Below are 17,953 nucleotides of genomic sequence, written 5' to 3'. Positions count from 1 at the left end.
ACATTTTAAGTATAACACTGCTGTATTATTTTTGCAGCAAATGGTTTCTGTCTTTTTTATTCTATGCGCTGAAACCCATTCATGTGCGGTTTCTCTCGTACTGCTGCCGGCTCCATCTCCTCTCTGCTGTCTTCGTCGCAGCAAGGTTACGACGATGGCGTCTGTGTTAACCGCTGCTGCAAGACTTCTGCAGTCTAAACTACCAGCTGCTGTGCCAAAATATGGTGGCTCACTGTTTTTTGCGAGGTGAGGTGCCCCGTCCAGTTCCCGCAACAGCAGTGTGTGTGTGTGTCGCGATGTGGACGACGAGCGCGTCAATGCATTAAGGTGGTCAACCAGTCTCGGCATGTGCCTGACCTCCAAGACCGAATGCAAACATCTTGATCTTTAATGAGTTATGCAGTTCGTTTGATTTCCTAAGTACCTTCGTGCAAGGCTCGTTGATCTTTTGCACCTCAGAGAAGTTTCATGCCACATCGCGGGGCCAAATCTGCTTAAGTCCTACTGTCCTGAACCGCGATCATATGAGTAGTTACTGCGCTGTGTGTGCTGCAAGATCGACTTTCAGTGCAGTGGTCATTGCTTGCAAGGACTTCGTAATGAGCCTTAGGCGTCAAATTACTCTGCTTCATCACTGTGCAGGGGTGCGAGGTACTCTCCCGATTTGGAGTTTATCAAGGATATGAGAGGACAGGTCTTCGTTCCTGATGAAGTCTCTGCACAAATGGTTGAAATGCCGCCAAACGGTAAGTTTACCAGTGAATTTTGTTGTAACTTTGCCCACATTCGTGGCAGTGATAAGCTCTACTCGTACAGTATCCCTACCTGTCCGGCACGACAGCGTAGAAATCCACGACCTGCCCATGATAAGAAGAAGCCACATTCAGTAATTTGGCCAGCTGTCAGTGTAGCTAAGTGGAGGCCAACCCGAGAACTGCCATGACCTGTTTGCCTGAACTGGTTGTAATACTGACCCGAGCCGAGTATAAATAGGAGCCGAGCTTAGTTGCCGACGTAGAACGATTGTTAACTACGAGGGGTCTAGTTATACAGGGGCATCACATGACAAACATTCGCTTGCGAACGTCTCTGAACGTACATGACAGTATGCACTGTTGTTACATGGCTGTGATGACAGAACTTTCAGTGTCGACATGTCAGTTGACACTGAAGCCATACAGTATAACACTGATCAGTGCTCATTAGCCTCTTTTGGGAAGCAAGCATCGTTTTGAATAGGTGCGCCATGGCACATCGATCATGCTCAGAGGCTGTCTGCTGTTTGGAGCAGTAAGGGCTAGAGAGTTGTGTCTTTTGCTGCTGTTGAATTTCGTACACCTCACCCTTTTTCAATACTAATTGCATTTTAATCTTGCCTGCTTGTATGCACTTTGTAGATATAACGTTATGTCGCAGCCATAATAATTATATATCGCATGTGTGGGTACAACAGGGCAGGTAGTGTCTGCAGATTCAGAACATGAGAGTGAAATAACTTGGAGGACAAGAAACGGGGAGTGCATTCGGCAGGCACTCTCAGGTAGTGAATAGCAGTTTGCCATTATCCTTCAAGAGGAAAGTGTACATAACAGCTGTATCTTACTGACCTATGGGGTATAACAGTGGAGGTTAGTGAAAAGGGTTTAACTTAAGTTGAGTACAGCGCAGTGAGCTATGGAGAGGAAGGTGACAAATGTAATGTTAAGAGTCGAGAAGAGAGCAGAGTGTGACGACAGGGAGCGAATGTGAGTTAATGTTCTCAAAGGAGGCCCCCAGCCAATGCCCTCAGCTGATTTTCATGACATCATGGTTAATCCGTGGTTTGTCCCCTGTTATGCTAAGTCGAAATCAAGAAGATGAAATGGGCATGGGTTGGGCACATAATGCAAAGTCAAGATAACCGTTGGTCTCTTAAGGAGTGGACAATATCAAGAGCGCAAGCATAGCTGGGGGCGTCAGAGCATCTGGTGGATGGGTGAGATTAGGAAGTTTGTGGGGATAAAGGGGCCGCAGCTGGCACTAGGAAGGGTTAACTAGAGGCATATAGGATAGGCCTTAGTCTTGCAGTGGACATTGTTAGGCTTATGATGATAACACTCACATGTACATGTTGTAAAATTGCTTTTGCATTACTTGCATGCAGCAAAATCAGGCTATCTTTCTTCCTTTTGCTTGCTCAGCAAAAAGAGGCAATTCTTTCTGATGCTATTTGCTTCACACATCTTTCAGAGTACTTTGAAAAGACGGAGAAGCAGGTTCGAAACATGCAGATCAATTTCGGACCTCAACACCCTGCTGCGCACGGAGTGCTACGACTTGTATTGGAACTGGAAGGAGAGGTAGGCAGCGCTGAGTACTAAGCACATGCTCTCTGCAGCCTCATTGATGTGTTATCCTTCAATGACTATCACGCTCCATATGAATTGTGACGTCCGGCAGTGTGGCAGCGGTGCTTCCCGGGAGCACAGTGGGGCCGACAAGCAGAGCACTTGGAAACGGAAGGGAGAGGGTTTTGCTGTTCTAGCACTCAGCCTTCTCCCCTGCATTGTCTGCTCTTGGCAGTACCAAGCTCACATCGCTAGTGCCTGCGTGATGTTGTCTGCGTGACAGCTGTCACAGTTGATCTTGTTTACTATCATGGGCTGCTTGAGCCCGCTATAGTGAAATTTTGTGGCGCAGCTGTGTGCGTTCAACACGTGATTCATTTCACACGTAATGACGCTTCATGCGGGCCAGGTTTTACGCTTTCAAATTGCATTGTGCAGACAACGCGGCAGACAAGCTGACTGCCGGAGTGACGGAATCCTTTCCACTTCGTTTTCAAACGCACCACTTGTTGACACCACTGTGAGTCCGCTTTCGGGCATTGCAAGTCGTATTGAGCGCAATAGTGCACTTTGCACTGGTTGCAACTGAAGGATCCCTGAAATGATTTTGATGTTCATATTTTAATGCTACAGATCTATGAAGTGGTCTTTGTGACTCTTCACATCAAATTTAAAAGCCCTGCGTGGGCACTATAGTTTACAGATAAATTTAAAAATCGCTGCTCTCAACCACTTGGGACAACACCTCACCGCATGTTCATAGCAGATTGGGGTACCTGAGCAAGCCTTCTCATTAGACATGCCCAAACAACCTGGACGGGATGGGGTGCAGTCCTGTCCCGTTTTCTTAATTTTTTTTCTCTCTGGTGCATCTGCGTGTATGATTTGGGGGGGTAAGTGCCATTTTTAATCACCGCACTCTTTGGTGTTAATGAAGCAAGCGTAAGAAGTTCTGCATTGCAGTGATGAGCAGTGGAATACCAATCGATCATGCGCTTTTCACAACCTCGGTAAATATTCCTGGCTCCTTTAAAGGTCAACTGCAGAGGTTGTAGAATTCAACAGTTTTAAAGGGGTCGGATGTGTGGAACTTACCAATAAAGCATGCGAGATCCTTCCGGGCTAGCATTTAAAATGGCGGCATAATAATTGATTAAAAACAATGTCCTGTAATCATCTCCGCAGCGCTAAGTGGGGGCACAGGATGACAGTATCTACCGTACTTGTACATATCCAATGCATAAACACTTGCTTTAAAGGAAGAAAAGCAATTCCACTGATGGCAAAGCCCACCAAGCATTGTTTGGCAACATTCAACAGCGCACTGAAGGGTGTAGTTGATGTCAGCAGAAATTTGAAATCTTGTCGTCCGTGACTTCACACCAAGCATCTCCATGCTCCTCCACTGCTGTGAAAGGAAACCTGGAACTTAATTGTTGCTTATGTCACCATTGTAAATGTGCAAAAAAACTTGCCATGCTTTATCTACGGCCTATATAGATTTGAATCTTTGAATATCTTGAAATTCTCAGAAAGCGGTGCAGTTGCCCTTTAAGAGAGCTGGTAGCTGCATGAAAGGTATTACGCAAGCTCGTGATAGCACACATGAATTCATTGTCAACAGTACACAACGCCTCATTTTTCGAAAGTGAGGACAAGGGTTGTCCTTGCCTTACACAGATCTAGAGCTTAATAAGGGCTCCACTGCACGACTAAGAAATAAACTACATCGCTTGGTTACTTTTAGCAAAGATGATACTTAATGTATGCACGGTTGCGAGCTAGAAGGATCAGTGCAGTTGGCATTGCTTCCAGTGACTGTCGACATGGTGAGCATCTTGCAGCACTAAATGCATTCATTTCATAGTCTAGTGCAGGATAATGTCGAAATGTCACACAAGTTTGTTTTTTTTTCTGTATTTTTTTTTTCTCTATGCTCTGCTAGCATATGTTTCTTGCCAGGCAGATGTACAATTAAAGCACCCATGAAACAGTTTGGAAGGTGTCAGAAAATGTGTGCATTATGTGTAGGAAAGCTTATTGAGTGTTCATGCTGCGTACAGGTCTTCAGAAGCGAGCTGAAAATTTACAAATAATTCTTAAGAATACCAATTTCTGCGCCTCGCAGTGACGTCAGTGTCTCGCGCGAATCCTGCCTTAAGACGTTGTATGGTTCATGTGATGTCAGTACTGGGGCTGTCATTACCTCAGCATGGAATATCGCACCTTGTGATTGTGAGAAAAACTGCAACGACGTTTGTAGACAAAGCAGCTGAAGCAGGTGTGTGAGGGGATGGACAAACTCCAGGCATCACACATCGCTTCCCTCTAGTTGGAGCTTGGAGGGGGAGTAAGCATGCCACGCAGAGCTCAGTGGCTGGGCCAGGTAACATATTTGTGTGTGGAGTGTAGTCCTTGCCTTTAATATTTTTCTTTTTTTGCTGGCTCACTTCAGGGTATGAGTTGCTTGGGAGAGAAAAGGCAGAGGGTCAATTTTAATCAGCACTCTCTCTGGAGCTATGTTAGCTGGATCAAAAATTTCTGTGGAAGAATTAAGAGTGGTCCAGTATCTCTCAGTCCTTTGCATTTTTAAGCCTCGGGGGCCATCACCTCAGGGGCACTTTAAGGTGTTAGTTGCTTTCCTGCCAGATGCAGACCAGCTTCTTGACAAAGATGCGTTTAAGTTTTCCCTTCTCATGTTCCTCTGTCTTTCCCTTGCAGACTGTGGTGCGAGCGGACCCACACATTGGACTTCTACACCGCGGCACCGAGAAGCTGATGGAGTACAAGACATACACACAGGCACTGCCCTACATGGACCGCCTGGACTACGTCTCCATGATGGCCAACGAGCAGTGCTACTCACTTGCCGTCGAGAAGCTGCTCAACATCGACATCCCCAAGCGCGCCAAGTATATACGAGGCATGTGTGGGCTGGATTGTTCAACCAGCAGGTGGTGTTTTGTGCATGGTGGCATCAGGTCTGTGGTCTATGCAGCCCACCTTCCACAGTGGGTCAGTGGATATGGCATTCAGCTCCTGGGCCAAATGTGATCAAGAATTTGAATTCCCTGCCACAGTGGCCGCAGTTTGGTGCAATCAAAATGGAGAAATTCTTATGTGCTGTGCAATGTCAGTGCATGTTAAAGAACCCGGAAAGGCTGAAATTGATCCGGAGCCCTCCATTGTGGCGACTCTTTCTCGCTTCCTCCTTTTATGCTGTCCTTCATCCCTCCCCCATAATTGGACTCAGGATTCCAGTATGAGTGAGAGTTACTATTCCTTTCATTTTTTCATAACAGTCTCACCACCACCTGTGCAGCTAAAACTTCGCATGGTACATGATTGGCACATGATTGATGTGACCGACAAATGATTGGCACATAATTGATATGGTGACATGGCACATGATATCCACTGTCATGGAAGAACAAGCTCAGAAAGTTCTCATGTGAATGCAGCTGTAACGTCAGCATAATGCAGAAAAGATTTTTGAGCAACGGATGGTAATGCAGATGTACATACAGCGCACACTTTACATTGACACCTGTTCTTGGCAGTCGGTACATTGCCGTTATTCTGGTCATAGAAAGTTGGAGGAACATGAGGCTAGCTGGGCTCTGTTTTGTGGAAAAATTATGACCGAATGCAACACAAAAATTGTAGGGTCATCAGTGGAAATTTTTAAAGATGACTTTTTTGGGTTCACTGGGCTGACCCATGTGCTTGTAGACTGATCCTTTGGTGTTGTAAATAGCAACAGTCTGCCCCTTTTGAGCACCACCATAATACTTCTCTTGTCTGTCATATTATACTTCAGTCAAGGTATTGGGCACTTGTAACGTTTTCTTGTATAGTTCAAAAAGCGGTAGTGCTCATGTTCTGGTCAGTTAAGCTTCCAGGCTTTAACAAAGTGCAAGTATTTTTCTTCTATTTTCTACATGATAGCACACAGAGGAGTAGATCGTAATGCAAATATCGAAGTATGTTTTGTTGCTGCATCTAAATGACAATTACGAGTTAGACTTACAAAAACAGGCAATGCAGCGCTAACAACTGGAATCCTATCCTGCAGTTGTGTGCAATTATAAAATGAATTGAAAAAAAAAAAAATGATCGTCTAGAGCCTTCTGTATCAGTCAGTTACCAGTTTTTAGTGCATAATCATTTCCATCTTTTCATCAGCCCACACCGTTGTCATGCTTTTACTTCCGTAGCATACCTGAGCAGCTTTCCTTCTTTATGTCTGAAATCTGGACGCAGGACTTGTGATTTCTGGGGAACAGTGCTTTTCTAGTGGCATCAGTATGACTTGCACATTTTTCTGCAAAGCATGCACACTGATGGTGCAGCTGTGCGATAAGAGTCACGCATTTTCCTCACTGCAGTCCTCTTTGGTGAAATAACAAGGATCCTCAACCACATCATGGCTATTGGAACACATTGCCTGGACATTGGTGGCCTGACTCCATTCTTCTGGCTTTTCGAGGAGCGAGAAAAGGTACGTTGCAAGCTTTGACAGCTTAGAATTTAAACATTATAATTTACTCACGGACCTGGGCGGTGCGTGTAATGCAGGGACAAGGTCGCCAATTGCTCCTAGGGTAAACAGAGTGGATCCCAGGCTGAGTCAGGTATTGCAGTGGGTAAAAGTGAGTCGGGTGGTTGGATGAGGTAAGGAAGCTTGCAGGCGTAGGGTGGCCACAGCTGGCGCAGGACAGGGTCAATGGTAGACCAGTGAGAGTAGTTTGTTGTGTGGTGGAGGTTGCTGGGCTGATGATGATGGTTTACTTATGCACCTATACTCCATCTCACACATCAGGTTTAATGCTCTGAAAGGGAAGAAAATAAGCCCCTCAAAAAAAAGGAAAGTGTGGTGAAAACAAGGAAAGGTGTGACACTTCCCAAAAAAAGGAGCTTGTCTTGGTTTTGTTTTTGTTCTTTCTTTTTTTCCAAAAATTGGTTATTTTTGAGGAATGGAAATGGCACAGTAACTTTCTGGCATCTGGGTTGCCACCTCATTTTAAAAAAAAAAAAAAAATTGGTTATTTTGAGGAATGGAAATGGCACAGTAACTGTCTAACATCTGGGTTGACACGAGAACCTGCTGTTAAGAGAAGGGAAGGGAAGGGAGGAAGGTGTAAGTGAAAGAGGGAAAGAGGTGCCGAAGTGGAGGGCCCCGGAGTAATTTCGACTGCCTGGAGATCTTTAAGGCACTGACATCCCACAGCACAAAAATTGGCGCCTCTTGGGTTTCACCTCCATCGGAATGTCGGGTTCGAACCCAGGTACCCTGACTTGGTAGACGGGCGCCTTACTACAGAGCCACCGCAGCGGCAGGTAGAGAGAGGACCTTTAGCAGATTTCAGCCGCTGCAGCAGGGTTTAGTTTAGGCACCAGAAAGCAACAGGTGTCAGTCCTCAGCAATAAGAAGGAAAACAATGCGAGCTTGTTTTGTGCCCTCAGTCTTCTGCTCACTTCATGCATGGGGCAAAAAATGCTCCAATGGCTGCTATCCTCTTGCTGAAATGCCGGTTTATTCACTGTTTTCACAAACGAACAGTATAGCAATACAGTAGACTACCTTTAAAACTAACTCGAAGGGGACATGAAAATGCATTTTTCTTATCAGAAGTTCATCTTAACAGAGGTAGGTACTTTAAAGAAAAAAGATATATGAGCATGCTGTGTGTCTCCAAATACATTTCAACTTTGAAGCACCTCTGTTAGGATTAACTTCTGATACGACAAACACATTTTCGTGGTACCTCCAAGATTGTTTTTAAGGGAGTCTATTGAATTTCCGTGCGGTTCATGCCACATTATGTCCTAGCATTAACTGAAGCCAGCGTCAAGCAAGTTAAAGGGACACTGAAGAGAGCTCTATTAATAATTTTTTTTATAGCAAAATCCGATAGTTCGGCATTTCATGGCTTTGTTGCCACTTGGCCGGCAGCGAAAGATGCCTTTATTTCTAAGAAATTTGGATTCGAAGTTGAAAAAGTTTTTCCCGCCGCTCTGATTCAAACTTGGGATTCTCCTATGACGACACAGGACTAAGTGACGTGAAACATGACGTGCACATGATGTAACGCAGACTCCGTGATTTCTGGCGGCCAGCAGTGCGGCCCAGCAGCAGCCGAAAAGAAAGCTACCGCCGGCCGCACGTTGAAGGCATCTATCGGCTATTGCGGCCATCGCTTCGTTTACGTTTGTACCGGCATTTTGCCAGCGTTACAATGGATCCCGTTCTTGAAGTCGTCAACGAAGTTCTCGCGAATAGACACCTTTAGCATACTGTGTACCTTGTTACCGTTTGCGGAATACCGGGAGCCCGCATACCGCTGTGAGCAGACGCTGATTGGTCCCGGCGCTGCAGGAGCGCACGTAGCTGTCGGGTACGTGGCGCCATCTGGCGACATCAAGAAGATTTGCGCATGCATTTGCTGCGCCTCAGTGATTCGTGGCTTCTCGTGTCCTAGTGTGGCTAGAACTATTGGTTCTAGCAACACTGTTTTGTCCTATGACGTCATGAAGCTTGTACTTGCGAGTTTGGCCTGTGGCGGCGATACCTGTATTTTGGTTCTTGCTCTTTTCTACATTACAAGAGCTTTGTTGTCAGTATGAATGGCGTTTTTGTAATCAGGAGCTGCTATTCTGTGGATGCAAGTCAACTTCAATTTCTCCTCAGTGTCCCTTTAAGCTCATATACGGGGGTATCGTGACTGGAGGGGCCATAAATGCAAGGTTGACTATGCTTTATCTTTTTTTTTTTCTCATATTTGAGTTGCTAACTGTTGGACTTACCTTGTTTGTGCAGCTGATGGAGTTCTACGAGCGTGTGAGCGGTGCCCGCATGCACGCAGCGTACGTGCGGCCAGGGGGTGTTTCGCAAGACCTGCCATTAGGCCTCATGGATGACATCTACGACTGGGCCACAAAGTTCGGTCAGCGGCTGGACGAAGTCGAAGATCTACTCACTGCCAATCGTATTTGGAAGCAGCGAACTGTTGACATTGGGATCATCACAGCAGAGAATGCGCTCGACTGGGGCTTCAGGTACGCCTAGAGTAAGAAAGCAAGTAGTTAGCTGGCTTAGAGATACGTACCAGAAATTATCTTAGCAGTGGTCCTTTTTGAAGTGAACAAACTATGTGGCCGCTGAATACTCACAACATTTATTAGTTTCATGATACCCGAGGGCATAAGAAGCCCAGCAAACTTGTGGCCTTGTCAGTACTTGTTCAGTATGGTACTTGTCAGACTGGATTGGCCCAGTAAAAGGCAAAGTATAATGGGTGCTTAGCTAGCTTAGTGATGTCATGATTTGCAGCTGTTAGTTTCCATCTGCATGCATTCAGTGCTTTTTGTACTGTTTTATTATTATTGTTATTATTTAAATTGTTTGCAGGGCTAGAACTTTCTCCTGTGTTCTTAGCTGATGCGTTCCCCTCTTGCATTGAAACTGGTTTAGTGTTATCATAACCGCTGGTCCTTAAGGGTAACGGAGTGGATTCGAAGAGAAGACAGGAGTAGCAGGGGGTGGCAGAAAGTTAGGTGGGTGGATGAGATTAAGAAATTTGCGGGAATACGATGGTTGCAACTGGCGAAGGACAGGGTTAATTGGAGAGACATGGGAGAGGCCTTTGCCCTGCAGTGGGCTAGTCAGGCTGATGATGTTGATGATGAACCTTTAGTCATTTCAGCTGGATCATGTGAGCCAATTGATAAACTATGTGATGCCAGGTGCTAGAAATAGAACTCTGCCAAAACAAAACGGAATGAATATTTGAGTGTCCTGACCACCTGTTTTAGGAGAGCCTTCGTTCTGCATGTACTGTATATTGGCAGTCAGTTCATGTTTTCACCATGCTAAACGGCCCAGTTCTGAGTGATTGTTTAGTTATTCTTTTTATTGTTTGTTTCTCATGACAGTGGTGTCATGCTTCGTGGCTCGGGCATCAAATGGGACCTCAGGAAGAGCCAGCCCTATGACTCCTACGAAGATTTCGACTTTGAGGTGCCCGTCGGCATGAAGGGTGACTGTTACGACAGGTGAGGGCCTTCCTTCACATCATCTCACAAGGGGCTGAAATCGGGTGTGCATAGATTATTTTTAGGACGTTAAGCACAAGACGCACGCCATGACAAAATTCTAAATTCAATGTATGTCACTGCACTTTGCAGTATGCTCTTCTGTTTTTGCAGCCATAGTAGGTTTGTGTTTTGCGAGCCTGATATGTTGGACAGGCATTTTTAATTTTCATGCACAAGTACATTTTGATGTCTTTGTGTTTAGAAAAACATATTTGGGCTTGTTGCATTAAGAAAATTTTAGATTTTTTATTCATATGTTGCCCGTTTTTAAAAACTGGAGCTCAGAGCCTTCAGACAACACTCATTACTTTTTATGCACCTTTATTATGTGCTGTTTCTTCACAGAAAAGTGTTTTTATTTGTTTTTTTTTGTTCCTCGTGCTTTAAAACAGCTTGTGATGTCTGTGTGGTATTGGTATTAAAGAAACGCGGAATCACAGCGTCTTGGTTGTCTCTTCTTCCCACCCATGCAGGTACTTGTGTCGAATGGAAGAGATGAGACAGAGCTTGCGTATCATCTACCAGTGCCTGAACAAAATGCCACCTGGTCCGGTCAAGACGGACGATAACAAATGTGTGCCCCCATCAAGGGAAGAAATGAAGGTCTGTGGCAGGACACTTTCTGCATGCCAACAGTGCTGTGTTTGTTCTCTATGTCAACAATGCAGTGGGCATGTTAAACATGGCCATACACTACTCTTAAGGCTTGGTGAGGTACCGTATTTTCCGGTGTATAAGACGCGGCTTTTTTTTTCAGAAATCTTGCTGGTGCGTCCTATACAAGGGTGCGTCTTATACGCTAATTTTTCGCGCTTTTTTTTGCGAGTTCAGAAGTTACTCAGGTTCATGTTCAAGCTTTTTTCATCGAAAAAAATATTACTACCAATGACGCGTTGTGAACGCGGTTATTACTTCACTACGGGGACCGCCGTGCGCAGCTTTCCTTAGGTGAACTTGATCATGAAACAGCTGGGATGACGACTTCCGGGATCACAAACACGCAACCGTTTCGGAGGCCCCAAGCAAAAGTAATGTGAAATGCCTAAAGATGAAGACAATCTCGCTTCTTGCCATTGTCAAGACAAGTCAAGACAAGCCGGTGTTCTTTTTTAGCCACCCTTTGCAACTTACGAAGAGAATGTTGCAGCCGTGTTGCCGCCAGAAATGGGCGAACTTTTTGATAGCGTATACGAAGATGAAGACTTCATAGGTTTTAAGTAGAAATAAAATGTTGTTATGGACATAATGCTCAGCACTTTCGTTTTTTCTTTTTTCTAAAACGTGGGCGGGTATAGCGTGAGTGTTGCCATTTTCAATCACTTACAGCGTTGCTTAAGAATTTGTCGCAGGTACAGTGAATTTCGGGATGGTCGCGCAAGCGTGTTTAATTGATCCTCACTATCCTAACCGGTTAAATTGGGGTGCGTCTTATATACCAACTTTTTCAATGACAGCCTGCATATATGGCGGGTGCGTCTTATACAAGGGTGCGTCTTATACACCGGAAAATACGGTATGTGCCTGACCAATGGAAGTGTTCCTTATGCTTGTGCATTTGATTCTTTTGACATCAGCAAGTGCAACGTAAATGAATGCAGCATTTATTTGTTTTGCATTTGCCATTGTTTTTACGATTTATTTCTACTATCATAACATATAGACTCTGCACGTCTGTCTCCCATGTGCCTTTCATTGATTTAAGGTGGAGAAATCTCAGTGACTCTTCTGAATGGACATTGAGGTTAAACAACGGGCAGGAATGTAGTTCTGCATAGGAAGATCTGTACAGTAAGATGCTACTTTTCAGCTGGTCGGTGGGCCTTTAAATTACCATATTTGCTTCTACAGTGAACACACATTTCTGTTAATGAAAAGCATTTTCAATCTCGGAGATGCATTTATTATTCAGGTCAAATTTAGGCTACCAAATTCTAGTTGCGAGTGTAAGGGGCGAAATTTATTATGTAACTGTGTTTTTTTGTGGAAGTAACCACTGTTTCAGGCTATTCTATTTTGCTCATTTTTATTCGCTAGAAATGCAGTCAGCATAGTAGGTAGTCCACTGGATGTTCACATATTTAAGTGACAAAATGACATCATTATTCTACTGAATTCTTAACACACACTTTGGTATGCAAGCAGTTTTGTTAGAAGTTATATTTATGGAACAGGGATGTCGCAGTTTGTAGCAAAATTTGTTATTTTTTATTTTGCTTGCTCAAGTATTTTCCTTTTGTTTTGCCCTTTCATTTGTTTGATCTTGCATTCTCTCTCTTCTCCCCTCCCCCACAGACATCGATGGAAGCCCTAATTCACCATTTCAAGCTTTTTACCGAGGGTTACCAAGTTCCTCCGGGCGCAACATACACCGCTGTCGAAGCACCAAAGGTTAGCCACGTAGAACCAACTAATCTATAAGGGTAGCGAGTTGAAGTTTCTGAATTATAGTACACACTTTCTTGGACACTCTGCAAGTTTTAATTGAAGGTTCTGCCCTAAATTTAAGGCCTAAGAAATGAATTAAATGCACTGATCAATTTATTATACAGAATACAATGCTTACTATGGCCTGGCAACATGCCTTAGGTTGCGTCCTCCCATAGTGCACTGCTATATACTCATAAACCTTGGCTGAATTCTTGTCGGGCACCCTGCATTTTATATGTAATGCTGTGAAATGTGCCATGGTACTGTTTCAGTGTTTGGGCGAAGCCCTATCCAGTTGAAAGTTGAAGTTGGGATATCAGTTTCGAATGTCAAATGTTGTTGTGCCTGGAGAACTGGTGCCTAATGTTTGGTGGCATACAAGTAGACATGAAGGTAGACACTAGATGGATGGCAGGTGTACATCTGCCAACCATTTGGCACACAAATTTTGTTGACTTTAATTTCTTTGCAAACAGCTAGGCACTTTGCTCGGGCTTAACGCAGTGATTCCTAGGCAGGGAAAATGTTGATAAACAGTTATGAACTTACAGCACTTTGTGATTACCGGCCTGTACATTGCAAAATATAGAAGTATTAGATTTTTCAGGAAAAATATTTTTAGTGCGTAAATATACTTAATGCAAACCATAAATCACTTGCAGAATTTCAAGATTATTGCATGACCTGGTAATGCAGCAGTATGCCCCGCTGAAATCGTGGGTTATTTTGCTCGTGAGTGATGTCCCAACAGGTCTCGTGCATCTCTGGGAAAGGACTCTTTGATCCTGTTGTAATAAATTAGTTTGGAATGCTGTTTGTAAAATACTGCGAGGAATTGATGCATTTTGCAGGCAAAAGTTAAAAACTGTTCGCCTATTTACTGTCTGTATCGCACGTTACTGGGTTAAGGGTGCACTGTGTTTAGTCCGCGCTCCTATTGAGGTTGGTGTATTCCAGGATGTGTGCTAAGACAATGAATTAAATTTTTTCTACTAATGTTGCGTTGGTAAATTTTTGACTACAGCTGTACTTGTGAGCGTTTGTGCCTGTCCTCATTGGTCGGCCATTGTGACCTTCTTGGTCCATTTGTCCAACTGCCAATAGAGAGTTTTAGAATAGCGTCGTGGCGAATAGGGTGACCCTATCCGCATGCGCTTAGCGTTAGGGGAACGGGTTCACGTTTTCTGTTTATAGAATAGGGTCGTGGATGGTCGCTTTGCGTTGTTTGAAGGCAGCGCCATAACGGCGGGAAAGAGAAGCTTCGAGAACAAATAAGTTAATATATAGGCTGTATTTTTTCATTGTGTAAATAAAACGACATGCAAACTGTTGCAATTACCAATTTCCACTTAGGAAATGGAAAAAATGATGCAAATATTTTTTTTTTTATAATGCGGACATGCTCAATCTGAGCCAAGACTATCCACACAGGAAGACCAAAATTGCAAACCTGTTTGTGGAGATCAGTAGTTCGAACCTCCCGCGCTCACTGACGTCAGTCGTCGAGTACTCGCTAAGCCTAGCAGCTCTGTAAACAAGGAAGCAATCTGAAAATTAGGCGTGTTTTATCGCTTATATTTTGTGGTTCAGGCAAGTTCAGCCAAAGCGAAAGCCTCGTGCGCCTTTAGTTTCCCGTGAGCGTGAGCCACAGAGTAGCGGCAACGACGAACGGTGTTGAAGCGAGAGGACCCGCTTCGAGAGGCGCCGCCATGTTGACCCAACGTAAAGCGGCTTTGGGGCGCACGCTATTTCGCCGATTTAGCGTTAGCGTCGCCCGCTCACCCAAACACCCAAGGGCCGATAGCGTTCTGCGCATGCGCAGTAGCGTCCCGCTATTCCCCTATGACCCAAAGCGATAGGGTGACGCTATACTAAAACTCTCTAATATCAGGAAACGTACCAGCTGAGGAACATAGTGGCCGGGAAAAGCACATGAAAAGAAACGTATCTTGTCTGCACCCCCCCCCCCCTTTTTGTTACATCTCGTAAGGACAACATGCTTCTCTGGAATTTGCAGGGCCTTGTGGCTGTCATGGTTGTTCGCATGCTCAGAATGTCCTGCAATAGCTCTCTTCCGTCTGCCTGGGCAGCTATTAGTGTAAGGGAGGCAGCAGCAGTAAAGAGGGGGGCATGCAAAGTGGAAGAAGTTTGGGCATGCGTGTGCTTTTCTGTGCTCTTTTCATGGCAGCCGCTTCAATCCTGCACAGTCCTCATCTATTGGAACCTAGAAATTGCATTTTTATGCGGCAGTGTGACAAGTCGAACAAGGATAATAGAAGCATGCCTTGGAACCAACCTGTACAACTGCATCTCATGCAGCGCTTCTCGCGCATAATTTGCACAACATCATTTTGTTTTCATGTCCCCCGTAAGCATACTTGACATCAGCTTGGGTGCTATACACCGGAAGCCTTCAAACACGGTGGTGGCCACCCGCTCTGGCCAGTATGCCATCTTCGTTCTGCATGCGCCAAGCGTAGGTTCTCACGAAGTCACCTTTGCGATGTAGCATGCGGGGATGTGCCATAATTGCGATCTAACTGCCGAATCTGTATTGCATGTGTTTCTGTGGGAGCTTGGACAGGACTGCCTCATGAAAACGTAGCAGCCGTGAAAACGCAGCGCCTGTGAACATAACAGTGGGGTTATACTGTAATCTAGTAAGGTATAGTCAAGCAGAAAGCTGTTGTTAGCAAGTGGTTCGATCATTTTGAGTGTGTAGTTGTCCAAGGCAGTGCATAAGGTGAAGCTTGTATATCCACGGTGCAGGGAGAGTTTGGTCTGTACATGATTTCGGATGGAAGCAGCCGTCCCTACAGGTGCAAGATCAAGGCCCCCGGTTTTGCTCACCTTGTAAGTATTACTATGGCATCCTTCTTAGCCTCAGTCACTTTGGGACGTTAAATTTCATAAACCAAACCCCCTGCAATGACAGATTATCAGACATTGCCAAGGTGAATGACCAGACTGCTCCTGAATCCAGGTGTATGTGATGAGCATTCAGATGACTCAGCACAGGGCTAGGAGAATAGTTACTAAATTTTTTTTGTCAAGACACCTTTACGAGGTGCATGTTTGGAATGTTTGACGCCAAACCTTCATTGAGACCAGAACACTATGTACATTCTTGCCAAAAGTCTTCTGTCTGCTTTTCAAACGTATAGTGGAGTGCTTGCAGCAGCCTTGAAATACACAGGGCCTTGAAAGGGGAGAATGAGCGTTGTTTCCCTGCAGAGATTCCTAGCTTTGAAATGAGAGCTTTTGAGCTGGCATCCAGCAAGGGCATTTCTGGCATATAGTGGTAAACTGTATGCATCAAGATATGTTCGCATGGTTTTCGTATTCAACACAAGCCAAGTCTTTGGGAGGGAAACCTCAGTAACTTCTTTTTTCTTCCCAGTCTGCCTTGGACTTTATTGGCAAGAACCACATGCTGGCTGACATTGTTGCCATCATAGGTGAGCCTTTACCCTGTGATGTGTGCCTCGTCAAATTGTGAACCTGCACCTCAAATGTATAGAGTTGCAGGTTGAGTTAAGTTGAGTTAAATAATTTGTTAATGGTTCTTGCTCTTCCTACATGTTAGTTTCCGTACCCTGATAGTTTCAAGGTCAAATTGTGCCTTTGACCTCACTTCTGCAAAGCTATAAATGATGTTAATGGCATTAGCATCAGAAACAGTAAGTTTGTGATTGCTCTAGCGTCTGGCACTGTACATTTGGGGAGGCACGTAGCCATGTAAGTAACAAGGTCCCAATTTGCAAAGTTTATTTGTAGTGACTGGAAAGTTTAATGTTCACTGAGCAGCATCCTCACATATTCTCCGTTGAAGAGGGAAGAGCATGAAATGAGATAAACTTCAACTGCAAGCACTTGTGTAAATTCCCACCGCAAGACAAGCCACTAAACAACCAGGTGGCACAAGAAAATTTAGAAACTAAAAATGAGGTTTTAACATGACACTTCAACTTTTTCAGGTACTCTGGACATCGTGTTTGGAGAAGTTGACCGCTAGGGTTCAAGGATGTAATCTAAGGCTACAAGCATCAACGGCTCTTTAGAAATGCCCACTCCTTAATGCCTGTTTACGTGGCAAGTAAATAATGTAAATAGTAGTTCTGAATTGCTGCGTTGCAGGCTTCAATAAAGATGTTTCTTTGAACTGTCTCTTTTGTGTCACTGAAAAAATACTCAAGCCAGAATCATAGGAGATTGATCAATGCCCCCTAATTGACCTTGTCCATCCTTTCTGAAGGCTCCCCTACCTCTGTTTGGTGCTGGACCATGTAGTGGAAATCAGTTTCTGAGGAAAGAAAATACCGTGCCTTGAGGGAAGGGATAAAAGGAGGGAGTGAAAGGAGTGCCGCAGTGGAGGTCTCCAGAGTAATTTCGACCACTTGGGTATCTTCAATGTGCACCGCACAACATACGGGCGCCTTTTGCGTTTCGCCGCCTTCGAAGCGCGGCCGCCGCAGCCGAGTCCAAACCCGGGTCCTCCAGCTCTGTTGTAGAGGTGGTGTAGCATCCTGGCATCTCAAAGAGACGAGGAGGAAAGATTGCTCATTTGCAGCACTGGATATGGAGAATCAGTTTATGAGCTATTTGTGTGTAGCCAAGTGTTCACACTAGTACTTGAAAACAAAAAAAAAACTGACTTCTTTCCTGTGCAATTTGCGGGTGAGGTTTGCAACCCATAGTCAGGTACTGACATTTCTTTTAATGTCTTGTTCGGCACATGTGGCCTGCGTAAATTCATTTCAAGTCTTTCATCTGTTCTTCTTGCCACCTGTTCCATCCATTGTTCTTATGCATGCAGCTGCCGTAATGGGAACGCACAAGGTATGCTACTTGGTTATGTGGGGCATTTGGTGGTGCAGTAAAATTAGGCCAAGCATATTGTATCGACGTCTGTCTCTGAGGCAAGAGTCATATTTATTTATTTTATTTTTGCTGCTTCTGTTTCCAAATCATAGTGAGGTGTTTGAAAGTGAGACTAATTGTTCAGCAGCCGGGTGGGCTGTGAGCCTGTGCACTGGCCCATGCAGAAAAATCCTAATCCTACTGAGTAAATTGCACTTAGCCATACTGAGGCAAACAGGCTG

The 17,953-nt window shown here is 44.6% G+C and overlaps 1 protein-coding gene across 1 annotated transcript; it reads left to right on the top strand.

The window, feature by feature from the left end:
- Window positions 1-100: 100 nt before the first annotated feature.
- LOC149340831 (NADH-ubiquinone oxidoreductase 49 kDa subunit-like) lies at window positions 101-17,013 on the top strand. Its single transcript, XM_089549726.1, has 12 exons — window positions 101-246; window positions 643-746; window positions 2,230-2,339; window positions 5,049-5,250; window positions 6,716-6,828; window positions 9,148-9,386; window positions 10,263-10,382; window positions 10,898-11,027; window positions 12,717-12,812; window positions 15,621-15,704; window positions 16,252-16,309; window positions 16,829-17,013. Exons 1-12 carry the CDS (start codon window positions 155-157, stop codon window positions 16,864-16,866), a joined length of 1,386 nt encoding a protein of 461 aa, XP_089405852.1. The 5' UTR covers window positions 101-154; the 3' UTR covers window positions 16,867-17,013.
- Window positions 17,014-17,953: the final 940 nt, after the last annotated feature.

This window comes from Amblyomma mixtum, chromosome 6, assembly GCF_055824585.1.
Source record: "Amblyomma mixtum isolate Tamu chromosome 6, ASM5582458v1, whole genome shotgun sequence".
Classification (NCBI taxonomy): Eukaryota; Metazoa; Arthropoda; class Arachnida; order Ixodida; family Ixodidae; genus Amblyomma; species Amblyomma mixtum.
Note: the sequence above shows the minus strand (reverse complement) of the source record. Positions and strands in the feature narration are given on the sequence as shown.